This window comes from Callithrix jacchus, chromosome 4, assembly GCF_049354715.1.
Source record: "Callithrix jacchus isolate 240 chromosome 4, calJac240_pri, whole genome shotgun sequence".
Classification (NCBI taxonomy): Eukaryota; Metazoa; Chordata; class Mammalia; order Primates; family Cebidae; genus Callithrix; species Callithrix jacchus.
The window spans coordinates 90,361,489-90,381,413 of NC_133505.1; the positions used below are offsets into that span (position 1 = coordinate 90,361,489).

General features: G+C 38.1%; 1 protein-coding gene and 1 non-coding gene across 11 annotated transcripts in view; one reads left to right on the plus strand and one right to left on the minus strand.

Moving 5' to 3' along the window:
• Positions 1-18,150, minus strand: part of TBX18 (T-box transcription factor 18) — a 312,102-nt gene extending 293,952 nt beyond the window's left edge. For 9 of the 10 annotated variants that reach the window (XR_013534860.1, XR_013534862.1, XR_013534861.1 and 6 more), the window contains exons 1-5: positions 17,450-18,150; positions 16,112-16,316; positions 13,832-13,933; positions 10,586-10,757; positions 1,542-1,709 (exon numbers count right to left, since the gene is read on the minus strand). Coding sequence is in view for 5 of the 10 variants with exons in the window: in XM_054254222.2 (XP_054110197.1) it covers positions 1,542-1,709; positions 10,586-10,757; positions 13,832-13,933; positions 16,112-16,316; positions 17,450-17,741 (939 nt within the window). In the remaining 5 variants the exon portion in view is untranslated. Of the gene's footprint in view, positions 1-1,541; positions 1,710-10,585; positions 10,758-13,831; positions 13,934-16,111; positions 16,317-17,137 lie in introns of all 10 variants that reach the window. The other variant, XM_035296253.3, reaches the window with a different exon arrangement.
• Positions 233-338, plus strand: LOC118153255 (U6 spliceosomal RNA). Its single transcript, XR_004742511.1, has one exon. It is a non-coding gene; the product is annotated as a U6 spliceosomal RNA (small nuclear RNA).
• Positions 18,151-19,925: the final 1,775 nt, after the last annotated feature.

Genomic DNA, 19,925 nt, shown 5'->3' on the forward strand with positions numbered 1-19,925 from the left:
GCTTTTTCTCCCCAAAAATCATTCTCTGCCCCTAATATGTTTAAACATATTAAATATATAATTATAATATATTTAATATATTACATATTAATGTATAGCATATTATACAATTTATACATTTATATTTGTAAGTTGAATATATTTAATATAAAATCATAAATATATTATATTAAATACATAATTATAAATATATTATCTTATAATATATTAAATATGCGATATTAAATATATTGTGCTCACTTTGGCAGCACATATACTAAACTGGAACAATACAGAGAAGATTAGCATGGCCCCTGCACAAGAATGACACATAAATTCATGAAGCATTCCATAAGTATATATATAACATTAAATATATTTCAATATATTGTTAAATATATTACAGTAAATATATTTTACATAGCATTAAAATATTAATATATTTGGTAACATATTAATAAATATACATTAAATATATTTTAATATATTATTAAATATATTATCTCTGGACCTTCTAAAACTTACATTTCCTGTTCCTTCCTAAAAGTTTATAAAAGAGTGGCAACATAAGTGTGAGAGGACAGAACAACCTTCAGTTGTGGGACTGATTGATGTCTCCATACCAATAAGAGTTATTGAGCCTCTCAGCCCAAAGAACACATGGGCTAGAATCCAAATTTTCTAAGAAGTTTTATAACAACAGAAACCACAATAGAGAGATTAAAAACCTTTAAATTTGTAATTGAAATGTATATAAATATAAAGAGAAATGGAGACCTAAAACAATTCTGCTGACCACTGAAATAATAATTTTAAAAATCTACTACAGACCACATTGGCTTACATTACATGGATATTTCTTGAAACTCTGGAATTCTACCATGGATTACATATTGCCTCTGATTCAATTCTCCACCTAACTGACACATACAGATATAGCCTTAGATAAATATAGATGTTTACCCATATAGAAAAGAAACATTTCACTTCTCAAATTATTTCTAACTTTATGAAATGCTTATTCTACCATTGCTGATTTCTCAGACTACAAGCATGTTTGTCATCTTCTATGACAATTAAAGACTGTCTTGAAAGAAATAGCCCTTTTGTATATGTACCAAAACAACTCTACAGGTTGAATTCTTCTGAAATATTTTTAGACTGTGGTTTCGAAATAAAGTGACTTATCAAGTCTTCTGCTCTATTATACAATTCATTTTTAATATTTTACATGACTATTTTCTAGTCAATACAAATACATTGTAATTTTAATTATGATATCATAATTTCATAGCTCAAAATAGAAAGTAAACCTACACTGTCAGTCACAAGACATGGTTTGTCATCATCATTAGAGTAGCCTTACTTGGGGAATCATGGATAAAGAACTGTTGTTCATACACACACACACACACACATACATACATACACACACACACACACACATTGAATGTCATACATGGCAAATGCTTTATTCCTAACATTGACAGTGAGAACGATGGCTAACTTCCTCTCTTCCCCTAAAATGAAAATCTACAAAGATACCAATTCTGAGAACATACCTGCTGATTCTGATAGGCAGTGACAGTTGTGAAGACAGTTTCTGGAAAGGAGAATGCCTTTACTCCCTCCCCGGATGGAATAGGCTTGATGGGAGAAAGATCGTCTCCACAGTCTTTACGGATGACATGCACTCGTGGTTGGTATTTGTGCATAGAATGAAGAATAATCTATATCAAATAAGGAAAAGGCAAATTTATCAGGAGCCTCTGCCTAATCTCAACACCATGACTAAATATTTAATGTATACAATCAATTCTAATTGGTAATTATTTCCAAGGATGCAGATATATTATATATTTAATAAGATATATCAGAACTGGAGAGGAAAGGCAAAGAAGTTATTTGTAAATGTACATAAGAATACAAAATAAAGGCCGGGAGCGGTGGCTCATGCCTCTATATCCCAGCACTTTGGGAGGCCGAGGCGGGTGGATCAAGAGGTCAAGAGATGGAGACCATCCTGGTCAACATGGTGAAACCCCGTCTCTACTAAAAATGCAAAAATTAGCTGGGCATGGTGGCGTGTGTCTGTAGTCCCAGCTACTCGAGAGGCTGAGGCCGGGGACAGGAGAATTGTTTGAACCCAGGAGGCGGAGGCTGCGGTGGGCCGAGATCACGCCATTTCACTCCAGACTGGGTAACGAGTGAAACTCCGCCTCAAAAAAAAAAAGAATACAAAATAAAAAGCACTATCTTAGTGAAACTCTGTGTGCAACCATGTGAACTTAACAACAAATTTTCAATTGCTAAAACCACAGGAATAAATTAATACACATTTTATTTATAATGAGCCCAATGGAACACAGAGTCCAAACCAATAAAACTACAAATGAGACTGAAATCATTATTTAAATTGCACCACACCCATCCCCTAAAAAATAAGCATTCGCGGACAAGGTTTTTTTCAGAGGAAATTTTTTCCCAATTCGTGACTACATATGTCTATTCAAGGGCAAAGGGAATTTTAAGGACACTCCAGCATCTGTTTTTTGTATGGCTCACAAAGTCTCTGGTTTGCTGGGAGCGCCCAATGTCTCTGCCTCTACCACAATGAGGCTTTCATCACTCAGACTTCAGAGAACAGAAAAGCTGGCCCTCTAAGATGCTGTTGGTGAAATCTGATAATATGGTCCAACTACCTTCTACCCAATGATTCCACATCTGAGAATTTATCCTAAGAAAATATTACAAATTTAGAAAAGCTTTCATGTACAAAGATGGGCATCACATTATTTTTAACAGTAGAAACCTATAAATCACTTACATATCCAACATGAGTAACTCAGGTGAATGAAATCCACACAATAAAATACAGCATTTTTTTTAACCATGTAATAAAATACTTTTAAAATCTAAAATTTTTTAAATGACCCAAATTGTTTATAAACTTGTCACAACTACATAAAAATAGAGTAAAAAGGACCCATACAAAGATACGAACAGTGATTTCCTCTAGATGGTGGAATTGTGAGTGAACTTTTTCTTCTTTATATGTTCTATGCTTTAAAGGCTGATGGGGTAGGGTGAAGAAATAGCTTCAACCAGTGGGATTTTCTACTGGCTGCTGGGATTCCATATTCAGGTATTCATTAAGGAGTTTCCTTAAGAAACCTGCATTTTTTCTGGGCTGTAAGATTTGAATTCAGTTTCTGGGACATCATGAATTTGAAAAACAAATGTTTAGAGAAAAGTCTTAGAAAAATGCAGTGGATGGCCTGCCTTGTGTTTAGGATGTGGGCAGTTTAAAAAGACACATTCAGAATATTTGGTCAGTCCAAACACAGACTGTCCTATATATGGAAAGTGTTTGCTGCCACAAGAAGATTCTTTACCTTCCGGCAGCAAACAGCACTGTGGCCAAGACTTTTTTTCACCCTACAGTTTTCCTTCTATCAGTGGAAGAAATGCCTGGATAGCACATCTAATGATCACGCCAACCAGACATACTAGGAGAGGAAGCATGAGTATGAGGAAAGGACAAGAGGGGAAACCAGCCCTCATCATCACCTGTGGGTGCATGCAAATCTTCAACCTCAGGAAAATTCTCCTTCCAGAAATTCTGGAAATTTCTCTTTGCTCTATGTAAAGGGTAGAATTTTAATGACCCATTAGTGACTCACCAAATGAACATAAAGGGTTGCAACCAGAAATTTTTTTAATAGGTAGAAAATAAAATGCATATTTTGTTGTTAGGTAGAAGGTTTGAAAAACACAGAAGCAACATTTAATTCTAATGATACCAATGATAAGCACACTCGAAACAGATTTTTCGTGAATACAGAATATTTTTATTCCCATTACTTTTGTATATTACCTAAGTAATATGTTCACTAATCCTCATTTAAAAAGGTATAATCTAAATCTAAGTTTATATTCTTGGAAGCACAGTATCTCTGCAGAATTGAAAGATATCTTGCAGACATTTGGACCCATTAGTTATTCTTTCTCAGAACTATATTAGGAAAAAGGAGTAGGCAAGATAGATTCTAAGGTCTGTTTGCCACCCTCCAATTAGAGGTGCTTCCCTTCCCTACTTGATAGGCAGAGTTCTGTGTGACTTTACATTAGACATAGTTAAGTCTGAAAAAACTGACATTAATACTCCAATTTATAGGTGGCAAGCTAAGGTCTACATAAGCAAGAGAATTCTGAATCCTCAAGGCTGAACCTGGAAGCTGAGTTCCATGGCCCATGGCTCATCCTCCCACCACCACCACATTCATTTGAATTTAGTATCAATTCATATTTTGTGGGCAGGTATCATCACAGGGCAAGGCCCAACAAAAGAAACAGAAAAAAAGGGTCTCAACCTATAGAAGCAGTTAACTAAGCCCCATCTGTGTCTCATCAGTTAACATACTCTTTAACATGCTCTTTTTATATAAACATAAAACAGCATACGACCAATCATATCATAATAACTGTTAATGTTAACTCTGCTTTTCCCCCTCCCTATTTCTTAATTAATTTCTCTCATTAGAAAGTAATATTCACTTGGTATCTTGGGGAGTAGGGGAGTTTAAAGGAGAGCTCTTCCTCTTCTCCAAGTTAAGAAACAAAATGCCACTGGTAAGCAAACAACAAGGGACGAAACAATAAAATTTAAACTCCCAAGGAGAACTAGTGTATCTTTTAGAAAGAAATTTCTCAGCAGAAGAAAAACTGGAGAAAACCTGCTTTCCATTAAACAAACAAAAATAAATGCATAGTCAATTTCAGAAAATTGGATTGAGTTGTGATGAAAGAAAGATTCATTTGTGTTTCTTTTTACTAGTCAATGAAAAGCGGGTTCTATGAAGCAGGTGTCTATGAAGATTGTTTTCTCAATCAGATTTCTCCATATATTTTAAGGACTTTTTTAATAAGGACTTACCTTTCAAAAAAGACTTCAAATGGGGTATATTGGAGAGGGTACAGAAATGGCTGATATATGTCTTGTTTGCATGTTAAGGAGCAATTATCGATAGTAATCTGAAGATTGCTCAAGGAAAATAATATATATTCAGTATTATCTACAAGAATTTCATGTATCCCTGGATTTTTGGGGGGACTGAGAAGCCTCAGTTCTTCTTTGTAAGACAGCATTATGTGCTTTTTAACGTCTCGTACGGTCCTAGGTTCAGTCAAATCACTGCAAGGATTTGATTCCTGCAATCATTTTGTGTTAAATGAATAAAAGTCCCAAGTCTCCACTGAGTTTTCAAGTCACTATGCTGCACACTTGCAGAGATTTGGCAGAATAAAACTAGGCCCTGACAAGAGAAAAATAGGAATTTAGAAAGCAAGCTAGAAAACCATCTCTCATTTGAGTCTACAGCTTTACTAATTACAGATCAATGTTAAATTCTTTTGGAATTGGGGGCTCTGAGGTGGGCAGGGGCAGAAGGGGTGAACAATTTGATTATTAACTATCAAATTTATAATCATGAATCCTCAATAAAATTTTGCTTATTTAATAAAGCAAATAGAACCAGGAGAACCACTGGCCTTATAAACAAGAAGACACAATATAATGTCCATCTCCAAAACACAAATAATTCTATGTGATGTACAATGTTCAATGTTCTCTGATCTGTTTACAAAGATTATTTTTTGAGGTTTAGCTAGCAGCATAGTCACACCAAGTCCATAAATACAGACTGCTTTTGCAGGTACAGGCTAATACATTATGAGTCAAAAACAAAAAGCACAGCATTGTTTATTTCTGATCTGATGAGTGGAAAGAGCTTAAGATATGACAGGCAGGCAAACTGCCTCTAGTCTTACAGGATAGCTCAATAAGAAAACATTCCCTGCTGACTGGAAATTTTCCAGATGACCTAAATTCTCATGATGAAATTAGTCAATTAAGGGTCCAATGAGAAATAGGTAACAAAAACCTGGCTCCCTGCATTTTTTGGTAACACCACAAACCGACTCACTTTAAATGGTGGGAGTCAAGGCTGTAACCACCACAAACTCCACAGCAAGGTAGCCTTCTTTTTGTTTAATGTATGATGTTGTACATGATGGACTCTTTACAAATATGTACTTTTGAGTTCGTCAGCTCATTTGGTTCACTCTAAGTTCTCTGATTCCAATATAATCCATGAAAAAATCAAGCTCAGAGTGAAAGTGGCTTGCCCACAAACCCAAATGTGTCATACTTCTAAGCAACTGTAAGTTCCTTCCACCAGGGAAACCTCTGCAACCTCCCCTATAACATATTGTTTTCACACCTGCTTCTTAAGGAGAAACGAGAAAGAGTCAAGGCATCAGTATCACAGATTCCTCAGCAGCTGGAAGTACAGGTCCTCCCACAGGCCCCGCTGTGGCTGTCTGGCCATGCTTCCTTCCAAAGCACCACAGCACCGTGGGTATAAATCCTTCTGAGGCTTAAGGTACACCACTACCTGTTAAATGTCTTCTAATTTTTAATGAAAATGCTTATCTAACTGTTTTCCTTCAGTTGGAAAATTCCAGAGGAATTGGGAATCATGTACATGATGAGAGGAATTACGCTACCCATGCATGTTAACCCCTCTGCACATGGGTAGCTCAAGGACCAGTCTTGGTTTGTATAAAAGCCAGCATAAAGTTCCCTATGGATTCACCAAGGATCAAGAAGAGATTAGTTCTTCAAAACATTCAAAGATTAACTGTGAAGTGGTGGAACACTTCCACTCTGGAATTTCACCACTCTTCCTCTCCAAATAATTCCTTATATTTGAACAACTGAAAAGTCACTTTGTGGAAAACCTCAATGTCACATTATCTCATGTCTCATGTGTACCTATGTCCAGTCAAAGCACTCTGAGGATTTGATTCCTGCAGTTATTTTGTGTTAAATTAATAAAAGTCCCAGGTCTCCATGGAGTTCTTAAGTCACTATGCTGCACACTTACACAGTTTTGGCAGAGAAAAACTAGAAACTGAGAAGAGGAAACAAAGCAATTTAGAAAGCAAGCTAGAAAATCACCTCTCATTTGAGTCTATAGCTTTACTAATTAGATTAGAGATCAATGCTACTTTTTTTGGAATTAAGGCCTTGGGGTGAGCAGGGGCAGAAGGGATGAACCTCAACTATGTAAGGGTAGAGGAGTAAGTTCCCAAGAGGTCTCTGCATCTGCAAAGGGCCTATTGAATTAGATAGTCCTACCATAACAATACCATTGTCTTCTTATACCCTGAATCACAATCAATAATAGAATTAGAAACAAATTCCTAATGTCTAATCTAGCCTCATTTCGGGTTACTGAGCTGAGTAAATCAACAGATTCTTTTTTAAAAGGCCTTTCCAATCTTTCCTGACTGGAAGACAGTGACACTGGCATCTGTACTTCTCCGAGCTGGCAGGATGATGATCTGTGTACATGGCTTCTTCTCACCCCACCTAGGCTAGAAACTCACAGAAAGCAGAGATTATGGCTTTGGTATCTTATTTTTTTGGTTTTTGAGACAGAGTCTCACTCTGTCACCCGGGCTGGAGTGCAATGGCAAGATCTCAGCTCACTACAACCCCTGCCTCCTGGGTTCAAGTGATTCTCCTGCCTCAGTCTCCCAAGTAGCTGGAACTACAGGCAAGCACCATCATGCCTGGCTAGTTTTTGTATTTTTAGTAGAGATGAGGTTTCATCATGTTGGCCAGGATGGTCTCAAACTCCTGACCTCAGGTGGTACACCTGATTCAGCTTCCCAAAGTGCTGCAATTACAGGCATGAGCCACCATGCTTAGCCCAAGGAACCGTGCCCAGCCAACTTTGTGTCTTTTACCACATTGGATAACATCTTCAGAAGTATGTTTTCTAAGTGAATAATGGAAAGAGCACTTTCCCTCCTACATTTTCCTCTCATATCAATTAATATGTACGTATTTATCATTCCCAAAGGCAATTTACTTCCTTCCACACTGCACAGATACATCTCTCTCCCTACTCCCCACATGTCAAAGTACCTCTATTTATTCAACTAGAACATTCTGCCACAAACTTAAAGAAAAAATTTCAGCAGTTAGACAACATACTTCTTTATATTTTGATTATTTTCTGCTATGTTATTTATTTCCATAATAGTAAAGTATTATTTAGGTTTAAGTAACTAAATTTCAATTTTCAATGTATTATTTTGTGTTTTAAACAAATGCTGTGTGACACTTAATCTTATATGGCAAATTGGCTATGCCACAGTACCCAGGTATTTCATGAAACACTGGTCTAGATGTTGCTGCCAACATTTAAATCAGCAAACTTTGAGAAAAGTGGACTACTACTCTTCATAATGTGGGTAGGCTTCATCCAATCAGTTGAAGACAGTAAGAGAAAACAGACTGAGATGCCTGAAGGAAGGGGAAATTCTGTCAGAAAACTACCTTCAGACTCAGGCTGTAACATCACTTCTTCCCTAGGTTTCTAGCCAGCTGTGCAAGTTTTGGACTTGTCATGTCCCAAAATTTCCTGGGTAAGTTTCTTAAAACAAGTTATCTCTGTCTCTATCTGTCTTTCTCTTTTTCTCTCTCTCCACACACACACATCCTATTTTCAGAAGGATGTTGTTTATATAAAGTCTATTGAAATCACAAAGTTAATATCATACAGGTTGAAAACTTACAAGATCTATATTTAATATCTGTTAGATATTAGATAGAAAGCCAGTAATGTGCATGGAAAAAATTAGAACTGTAAAATGATTATGTTGATTTATATTATTAAGAAGTTTATAACTTATACATGAGGGTACACTGTTTTTACCCCCACTTATCTCTTTAGAGCATATATTCTTTAAACTGTAGACCTCACAAAAAATGTACTGTACTTAAGGTTTTGATAATAAGTAACACTAAGAACATTAAGTCTAAAATTTCATATTCCAAAAACAAAGTCTTTTAATGAATGTGCTGAGCATATTTTACAGTCAGTTGCTTAATGACACAAAAGAAATCAGTGTTCTTTTCCTGAATTCCTATGAAAAATAATTGTTACAACTTGACTGTGTTAAATTATAAAAATAAGGAATAAAAATAAGAAAAGTAAGGAAGCAATGCACTAAAATACAGGACATGGGCCGGGTGTGGAGGTGGCTCACGCCTGTAATCCCAGTACTTTGGGAGGCCTAGGTGGGAAGATCACGAGGTCAGGAGGTCGGGATCATCCTGGCCAACGTGGTGAAACCCTGTCTCTACGAAAAATACAAAAAAATTAGCCAGGTGTGGTGGTGTGCACCTATACTCCCAGCTACTCAGGAGGCTGAGGCAGGGGAATCACTTGAACCTGGAAGATGGAGACTGCAGTGAGCCGAGATCACGCCACTGCACTCCAGCCTGGCGACAGAGGGAGACTCCATCTCGATACATAAATAAACAAATAAATAAATAATATGGGACATGAAGTTGGGTGCAGAAAATAAATCTACTATGCTATTTTCTATTTCTGTTTTAAGTCATAAAAGGCAATAATCAAGAAACAAAAACACTGGCAGTGTGAGATTTTACTAGTTGTATCTTAAAAATCCACCTACTGCATTTGTATCACAGTGAAATTTGCACTGGAATGTTTTCATTCAGGTCAGTTTCTTAAGATATTGTTTAGCAACTTCCAAATTGTATCTTGTTATCACAATATTACTAGTTTATGGCATTTTGTTTTAAAAAATATTCTCATAAATATGCTATCTTTATATCATGCCTTCAAGAAATAAACAAGTTGGTATATCTTTTATGCATGATACATTCTTCAAAAGGCATTTTAATCCTTCCTCAATCAAAACTCTCTTAACAGAAACCTAATTTTAAAAATGCAAGCTTTAAACAGAAATCAGCATGTATCCAGTTACTTGTTTATTAAAATAATGTAGAAATCTTGCCTGGGAACAAAACTGCATAAAAATTAATAAGGTGTTAAAAATGACTGCATTATTGAAATGGCTGAACTCTGACTTATGTATCATGTTTCAGCAGTTTTAAGAATAAAAGGAATGATTGTTGTAACATTTTGACACATTAGATATCATTACAAAACAACTGGGGGCTTGCAGATGGAACACACAAACAGCATAAGCCTGGGGAATTACTGAGAAGCAATGAGCCTCAGCTGAAAAAGAGCTGGATGTAGACAGGGACACAAGAAATCATTATCCTTATTAACCCAACTCCAAAGTGTTCATATTAACAGTATAATCATTAGCACCTCATGGGATTTCACACAAATGTTTTACCTAAGAACATTTCTGCTTCCAGTATTTTCATTCCAATACAAATGCTGTATTTAGTTTTAACCTATTAAATGCCTCACAGGGTAACTCCCACAACAGGTACATTCTTGTGCAAATATAAACTTGATTTTGAGAAGATTATGTATTTATATTCAAGTGCAAACATAAACTTGATTTTGAGAAGATTATGTATTTATATTCAAGTGCAAATATAAACTTGATTTTGAGAAGATTATGTACATAATGATCAGTCAGGCAATCAATATTATGATCTTAGAAGCATCCATTTCCTTCAGTCAGGCACAGTGTCGATTTGGCTGTGCCATCTACAGATGCATTAGAGAGGCCATCTACTCACATGGCCTTGGTCATCCAGTTCATTGTTGGTGAGCTTCAGCTTGTCGAAGCTGATCACTTGTCTCATCCAAGTCTCCCCCGAGGCAGGCGAGTCTGGATGAATGTACACCCGGGGTGGCACAGGGGAGTCAGCATTACCTGCCACCATCCATTTAGAGCTGTGGTAAACATACCTAGAAGGCAATGACCAGGTGTTCAGTATACTGTCTATTTGTATCTTGGAACTTCCATCTCAGTAGAATCAGACAAAATGTATTCCTATTTTGTTTCAGGTTTAAACAGATCGATTTCCTCTTAACACTCAAAATAAAATTTCGAGTACTTTTCAAAACCTTTTTAAGGCAGCAGTGGCCTACTGACAATTCAGACTAAGTGGTGTGTTAAAAACTTAGTAAAAAATATGCACACCATCACCACCATAAATGCAAGTATTTTCATTCTTATGAATGACATTTATTCACCTTAGACAGCCATCTCTATTCTGATATTTTCCATTTTTCTTCTGAATATTCCATCAGCATGAAAACACAAATAGCTTTTCAAGCTCATCTTTAAGTAACTCTCAAAAATACTTGAGAATTATATCTTAAAGAGCTCCGCTTCCTTAAAGATCACTTCCCATGTTAGACTATGTACAGGCTTATGGAACAGACAGTAGAAAGGCAAGAGGAAATTGTCAGAATTTCTAGGAACTTTTATTTTAATAGAAAAAATATTTCATCTGTTATCATTTGGAACTATTTTTTTAAATACTATGACACTGTATTTTAAGGATATTCAGTTTAATTGCCAAATTTTGCATTATCATAAAATGTAGGCCCTTATTCATCTCCTATATTTCTTTCTTGATCCTTATAAAAAATCCTTTCAAATAATTTTCAAATATTACTAATCAAAAAATAAATCAAACTTTGAAAATAATGGTATGTGTAATATTACTTTTTAAATTAGGAAACAAAACATCCTATTCTATTTCCTTTAAAAGTCAAATATATCGACTCAGTACAAATACATTTAAATAATGATGCTTCAAGAAAGAAATATTAATATTTAACTATTTAATATTAATTTTTAAAATATTTAACTGATTAATTTAAAATAAGCTAATTAAAAACTAGAAACTAGTATAACAATGAAGAAAATATTATAAAATAAAATTATATACTTAGATATTTTCCTCTGATTTGTGTGTTAAAATATAGCATACAATTTAAAGCCATAATTTGCAAATAATCTTAGAAAATTCTACCTGTGTTATATACATATTTCTTTTTATAAGAGCATAAAATATTTTCAGAACACCTCTGATGAGGCCCTTTGTTTCAACTCTTTGTCACATATTTCATTTTGGGCTCAATATGTCTTTTAGTCTTTCATTTCTTTTCTTAGGAATAAATATACAATCATAAAATTTGGAATACTCTTTTAGAAACCTTCCTTTAATTGATATGATTTAATTTCAAGAAGTTCCTAATTGTGGGCTTTTCTGAATATTAATTTTACATTCTAATAAGTGACAATAACTTGACCAAATACCACTCTAACATCAGATAATTCGCTGAAAATTTTTTTCCTAATATTGCTGAAAACATTGGAAAATGAAATAAAAATCTTAGAAATTCAAGAAAAATTGCACTGTGAAAATGATTTGAGTTACTACCAACTCAAATAGAATAATATGTTCTATCAAAACCTTGAAAAAGTATGCATTTTGAATAGTCAAAACACACCAACTGACAGAATAAATGCTACAAGTTACACATTCTTTGTAAAACATTCTAAATATGAATAAATTTCTTCTTGGGAATCAAGAAAAGTGAAAACAAATTTATGTTTTACTATTTGATCTTTTAAAAGCTGGCATATTAATACTAATTTCTGAAAATTACTTAATTTCTGTGAGAGCAAATTTGAATCAATTAAGTAAAACCAACCGAAATGTAGGGAAGACACTGGGAAAATAAATAGGAGACAAATTTAGAAGAGAAAGGAATAATTATTAAGCTTATTAAGAATTATGTTATCTTCCTCAGCACAAAACCCCATTTAGAATATGAGTTTTAAATCAAGTATATTTAAAGGATGAACTTTAATATCTTCTAACTTCTGTTGTGTGATAGATCATTTTATCAAAACTCCCTAATGACTTGTTTAATTAAAATAATATAATTTATACACAAAACAAATAATAAGACTGTATTTTTATTAGCCCTTTTTGTAGTATTCCGTATATGCAGGTACTAATTAAAATCTGTGTACTTTTTATACCAGAAGCCTGTTCCAAAAAAGCAACTCCCTAAATTGCTATGTGATACAAACCAAATCTGATTTCATTAAAAAACCTACTGAAAGCTGTGTTCCAAACAACAGCAACGAAAAAAAAACAAAAAAAAAAACAAAGAAATGAAGATGAGCAAAATTTAAAACAATATCTTCTTTTCTTCCAAACACACAAAACATCCTTATTTAAATGTTAATGTTTTTAACTCTTCAGAAAAATATAAACCGTGGTCACTGAAAATTGCTGATTTGTTTTCTTGCAGAATAAAAGAGTAAATATTGGCTTGAAACTGAAGAATGTGTATATTTTAAAAATTTACTTGATCTTTACATAAATATGTTCTCTTTCAAAATCCAAATATTATAAAGGATTTTTAAAAAATATTATTATTACATTAACCAAAAAAAAAAACCAGAAAGGTAAAAATTTGTTACCAGTTTAATGATGTCTTAGTATCACATAAATTATAAGATTTTTTTCTTACTTGTAGCAAATATTAATTTTCTGAAATTTAAAAAAAAAGCCTGCAAATATTGATGGTTTTGTATGTAACAAGATAAAGGGAATTTATATGACAAAAAGATCAGAAAGAAATTATAACATTTCATTTAATATGATTTATATCTATAAACATTATATAACATTTCCTCTTGAAATCTGAATTGAAATATAAGTCAATATAAAAGACACATTTACTTTAGCAACACCAAACTATCCCCTTTTAAAAGTTCTCAATGTCTGAAAACATTTCTGCATCTACTCAAAACAAAACCAAAAAACTGAGTTTCCATATTTGCTGCAAGAGAAGGCACACCATCTGGGCCGCTGGAACTCATGGGCATTGGAGTATGGATCTGGAAATTCTATAGGCTTCTGGAAACAAAGATCACAGTCCTCACAGATCAAACAGGCTCTAGCCTGCAAAATCCTAGTGTTTTCTTATCGTTCAGTATCTAATCACTATACCTGTATCTTTTGTTGTCCACTGGCACAATATCCATGGCAATGTAATATTGCTGGTGAGGATCTAATCCAGAGATTTTCACTCTCATTGCTGGAAACATGCGCCTATTTAAAAAGGAGAAGAGAAAGAGGGTTTGGGGTTTTTGTTTGTGATTAAGGATGGAAAATGAATAAGCAAAGAAACCTCTTGAATCTCCATTTTTAATATGAACAAATATATAGTATTCACTTTACCAATGTAATTCAAAGAGTCAGAACACAGAAAATTCAAAACTGAAAATTTTAAATGTAATTTGTTATGCCCTGTGTACATGTGTTCTGTGTTTACTGAAATGTCAGCATAGCTAAAAGTAAAACAATTTAACACTGAGGGAGTAATGGCACAAAAGAAAGCACCTTATTCTTTAAACAAAATCGATAAGCATATTTACTTTAGTAATATGAATAATAAGATGTAACAAATGGTAGAAATACAAAATTTGGATCTCTGAAAGTGATAAAACACATTATAATGTGAAATTTTTAAAGGGTTATAAAAAACCACAAGGAGCCAATGTGCCATGCTATAACCAAACAATATGTTCTTTATTGAGACAGGACTTCCTGTCTGCAGCATGGTAAAGGTGAAGTGCAAAAGTTGCTCTAAATTTGAAAGGTATAGTAAAACTTCTTTATTGAAAGCAGAAACTAAACACAATGTATATTTACCAAATCATTTCTTCCCCCGCCATACTATGAAAATGTTTTCTTACTTAACCTCACTTACTCAAAACTTTGCTAATTAAAACAGATGAAAATTTGTATTCATCCTGGCTTCCCAAAGATGTGTATCAAAGGAGATGCTGGCAGATGTACCCATCCTTTTAAAAAGGCACAGCAGCAAAGAATACAACAGTAAATTATTGTATATAAAAAACAAATATAGCAGTTTGAATTTTAAAAAATCATCTAATGACTTACATCTAAGTCCCTTCCAGGAAATCTAATTTTTGTTAATTTAACCTTATAACAGAAATTTTAGTACTGCTATTTACCAAATTTTTTTCTCTAACAATAATGCCATGAAAGACTACTTCCAGAAAAAAGTAAAGGCTAATACTCCTAACTAGGTATGAGAACAGTTTATTATGCTGGCTGTTTTAGTGTTATTTCAGTGCACCTGTAAGATAAAGAGTAAAGGTCATTACATCCTTTATAAGACAACTCTTGCTTTGTGTTGGTGAAGACTGAATTTGGATCATTAATAAAAGCTCTGTGAAAATGTAGAAGGTAGCATATGGATTCAATAAAATATGCTTTTTTGTAATTTCTAATAAGTTTGGATACTTTTTATGCTATCCAGGTTTTTGCCATGTGCACTCCCTGAAAGAGTTGTGTGTGCTTTCTAAAAGTTACTGTTAAGAAAGCATATTCTTAGATTTCACTGCACTAAATGAACTGAAAACTTAAAAATGCAAATATTCCTGTGCCTACCTCAAATTAATATGATCTGCAGAACAAATCCATTTATTTTACTAACCAATGGGGGTGCAAATTTCACAGTTTTAAAAACCGATGAAACTTCTTATAAAAAAATTTCAAGTATTCCTCAGCAAATTCAGGCTAATGTGTTCGATTCCACTATGAACAAAAAAATAACCAGGTACTCTAAATCTATAAACAGGATGGTTTTTAAAAATCATGGTAATTATTCTTGCACCTATAAATGATTAAACGTGTATTGTGGGTGAGTCCAGTGACTTTTCCTCCTAGTCTAATATGAAAGGAGGACAGATCATGTTCTCATATTGCCAGGAAATCTTCTGATAAAAAAATCAACCTGCTTAGGAATATCAAATCTGAAAAAACAAATCACAGTTTACTGTAGTAAACTGTTGTTTAAAATATAAAAGAGAAAAGGAAAAAAAAAGAATTTGTTTCCTAGTTCCAGAACTGACAACTAGCCTAAATAAATCCCTGGACAAGAGTAAACATGACCTCAAATTTATAATCACCCTGCACTAAGAACATCAACTGCGACAGCTGTGGCATTAGGGGCGACAGTAATTTTCTCCCTGGCATTCAACCAGAGGGCAGCTGGGTTGTGCCCCGACCTCACTCGTGGTGGTGAGCGGCCAAAGTCAGCCTCCAAAGTGAAACACAGTCTGGGGCCTTCTCCCATGTGCCCGAAAATGCTAAACAGAACTCAGGCTGCACTGCAGGCCCTTCTACCTAACTGAGTGAGAGGTGGGTGAACACAGGGCCTGGGGTGGGGAGGGGCGTCCACGCCAGCTTGCCCTTTACCTGCCGGCCTTGGTGATGATCATCTCAGTGCCTATCTCATGAAAGCGTTTCCAGAGCTCGGCTCCCTGCAGATCCACCCGCGGGGTCTGCGGCGAGGTCAGAGGGGTCCCGGGCCGGGCGAGGGCGGGTGCCGGGGACCCCTTCGGGGAGCCTCTTGGTGACTCCAGCGGGGAAGCTCCCTGCTGGAAGCCGTCCTCACAGCCGCCTGCACAGCAAAAGACAGAGAGAGGGAACCTGTTAGGGAAGCAGAGGGAAAGCCATCGGAGACAGATCCCCCGGGTAGTTGAGAAAAGGAAAAGGACCTGGAGAAAAGGGGAAGCTTTGGTGCCATAAAGTTCTCCTAAAGAACAGGCCAAATCGATAGACACCCACTCTCTGCCTGTAGAAGGGGCGCATTCGGAGCTGCAGTGTCGCCTATTTGGTCCTCAAGTCCCGAGCCCGGGAAAGGCGCGCAGACCGCGTCCACCCCACCAGCTGGGCCTCCGCAGGGCCAAGGCCCCAGAAGAAAAGGTTTCACGCCACCGCCAGGGTCTGGGACGCGTGGCCGACGGGGTCTGAGAGGAGCTCCCGAGTCCAGAGTCCCCAGTGCACCGGGACTCGGGAGCCCCGAAGCCTCGAAGCCTCGAAGCCCACGTAGCAAAAGCGCCAGGACTCTGGTACCAATATCCTGGGCCTCCTAAAGCCAGAGGCGTCTACGGCGCCTTATTTTGGGCCAGGCCGGAGGCATCTTCTAGAAGGCTCATCAGACCCCGCTTCCGCCAAACTCCCGGCCGCCAAGCGCTTCCAGCCCAGCAAAGAGTGTGAAAAGCAAGCCAGCGGTCGCCGTCGGCCGTGGCAGAGAAATAGAGGAGAAGGGAAGGGAACCGCTCAACTACCCTCCGGAAAACCACGTTTGCAAATACGCCGCCCTCTTCCTGGTTTGCACAAACGGTTTAGGGCATTCGTTCCGGTTTCGGGGTGGGGTATGCCGTCGCTCCTCTCCTCCCCGCCTTATGCTTTTAAAAGTTAGGAAAGAAAAAAGAGCACCCATTGGCTGGAACCCCAAGGGAGGCAGATGCTGAAGCACAGAGCTGTACCACCAGGCGCCGCAAACAGCCGTGGCCGAAGGCACGGATCGCCGAGTGGGCGGCGGCTGCCCGCGAGGCAAGGCTGGAAGCGGCATCTTAACCGTCTGGAGGGTGATCAGCTTGCGCGGCGAGCTTTCCTCCTTACACGGTCAACGCGCTCGTGGCTGAGCGGCCTTGGCCACGTAGGGACTCGGCGCGCAGGCACAGCCGCAGACTCGCAGAAGTTCAGGTTCGCGCCGGGGAGCAGTTAGGCAGGAAAGGGCCAACTCACCCGCGGCTCCGCGCTCCAGGTCTGCGCCACTCCGGGCGGGCCCGGACGCCGCCCCAGTCGGTGGAGGGGGCGCAGCGCCTTCGTCTCCCTTAGAAGAGCCCTTTTCGCCCGCGCCACCGCCGCGGCTGCAATCTCCGTCTTCCACGGACCCCGCCGCCTCTTCGGCGCCCAGTTTTCGCCGTTTCTTCTGAAGCTGTTGCTGCTTCTCGGCGCCTATCAGCGCCTCCACGGAGAAGGCGTGCGCCTTCAGGCTTAGCATGCTGCACGGCGAGCCCCTTCGCTTCTCGGCCATCCCCCCCGCCCCGCGCCCGCCCGCCCCTCTCTCATATACACTCACTCGGGCACACGCGCGCTCTCGCTCTTCCTCTACCAAAAACTAAAAGACTTTCGGGGCCTCCCGAGATATGCCCCCTTCCCCACTGCGGGCAAAAACAAATTTGGCGTTTCCTCTTTTTCGCTTGTGTTGGGATCCGAGGAACCGGCGACGAGCCAGCCAAGTCTCCTTCCCTGGGTCTCCCGAACGGTCTCTCACTGATGCACTCCTTTGCTCCCACCCCTTCCACCTTCAGCTGCTCCGAGGTCTGCCTCAACTGATGCGCCAGAGAGGACTAACAGGGGTAAAAAACACTCTGTGGACACAAATTAGGGATTGTAATTGAAATTTGTTGCCTTGATCTGTCAGCACTTCCAGGCAGGAGAGCGGTGGGAAGAACTTGCTCATTAGTGTCAATAAAGCGGCGGGGGTGGAGCCTGGGAGTCTGTCCATCACCCGGACGGCCGGCCAATCGGGAGGGGCCGACTCCGCGCAGCCCGCGCCCACTTCCTTACAAGGTCGCGAAAAACCAGGAGTGAAAAGCGCCGCCGTCTGGTTTGGATGTGTTAGCCCCACGCGCGCTGAACTCGATCTTTCTAACGTCCGTAGCTCAGTCCTGCCCTGTGGTCCCCAGCTTTCCTCATCAGGACCTGGAAAGGCAGAAGCTCCTGGCTTTAAACTAGACGTTCAGCAAGTTAGAATATTAAGAATCTTTCAAGGTTCGATAAATTGCCGTCCCACTTCCGTATCACTTAATGTTGCTACAACTCAGAATATTGGAAAGGTGAGAAGAATTCGCAGGCCCCTCATTTTTCCTTTAAACGTTCCTGCGTTTGTTAGCAACCACTCTGCGCCAGATATGGCTTACGCTTATTTTTTACTCCGTGAGTTTTTTTCTTGAGGGATACCAGGTTAAGGAGCATGTAAATTCTTTAGGAGTGCGAAATGTTACGTTAACGCTCAGTCCCTCGTATAAATGCCAGAAAAAAAAGCACGCCCTTTCCGGAGCCCCCCTCTTTTCTTTCAGAGTGGTAGTTATTTGAAAACGTAGGTCATGGAATTTTCATTCTGTATGTCTTTAACGATAAGGACAACTTTAAAACCCCTTAAAACTTTGCAAAATGAAATAAGTATAAAGATGCAATAAAATTCCTCATTTGAAAAACTCTGTGATTTAACATAGCTTTATATTTGTCCTGCTTTTGACAATTTGCCATCGTTATTTTAGGCTTTTAAAGAGTCCACTTATTTCTTAAAAACAAATTTAATAACATCAGCGCTTTTTAATTAAATGACAACAAACATATATATGTACAATTTGTTTTGTAGTTTCAACTCTACTTTTTGTTAGGATTAACCAAAAAAAATGTTTGGTATAAATAAAGCAAATCTCTAGTGGAATGAAATTAATCAGTCATGCATATTACTCAGTCTTTAGTATAAAATACACTACAGGCCGGGAGAGGTGGCTCACGCCTGTAATCTCAACATTTTGGGAGGCCGAGGCGAATGGATCACGAGGTCAAGAGATTGAGACCATCCTGGGCAACAAGGTGAAACCCCGTCTCTACCTAAAAATAATGATAATAATACAAAAATTATCTAGGCGTGGTGGCGCGCCAGTAGTCCCAGCTACTCGGTAGGCTGAAGCCGGAGAATCGCTCGAACCCGGGAGGAGGAGATTGCCGTGAGCCGAGATCGCGCCACTGCACTCCAGCCTGGCGACAGAGAGAGACTCTATCTCAAAAAATAAAATAAAAATAAAATACACGACAAAGGATTTTCCCCCTCTCCCTCGTTTAAGTCAATCTCCGCAACCTTTGGTTGCCCCTTTATCTCTGATTTCTCTGTAAGCATTCAGTAGAGTAACATTTGGAAGTAGATTCGCCGCTGAGATTGTTCCTTTTACTGTAGAAGGGCACGCGCGTTCCCTGGAGGCCGGACACCACATCAGGAGCAGGAACCTGGCAGGCGGTGAGCAGAGGCACGAGCAGGCCGCCCAGCCAAACCTGACAGCCTTGAGGTCAAAAATGATTTTGTAATATTCTTGCGGAGGAAGCCTCTTCTAGACGCCTGAGAAACTCAACTGGGAGGTGTTCTACATTTACAAAATGAAGGCTTTGGGACCGGTTTAGAGCTGTCTGATCCCTGATGGTCTCCAAG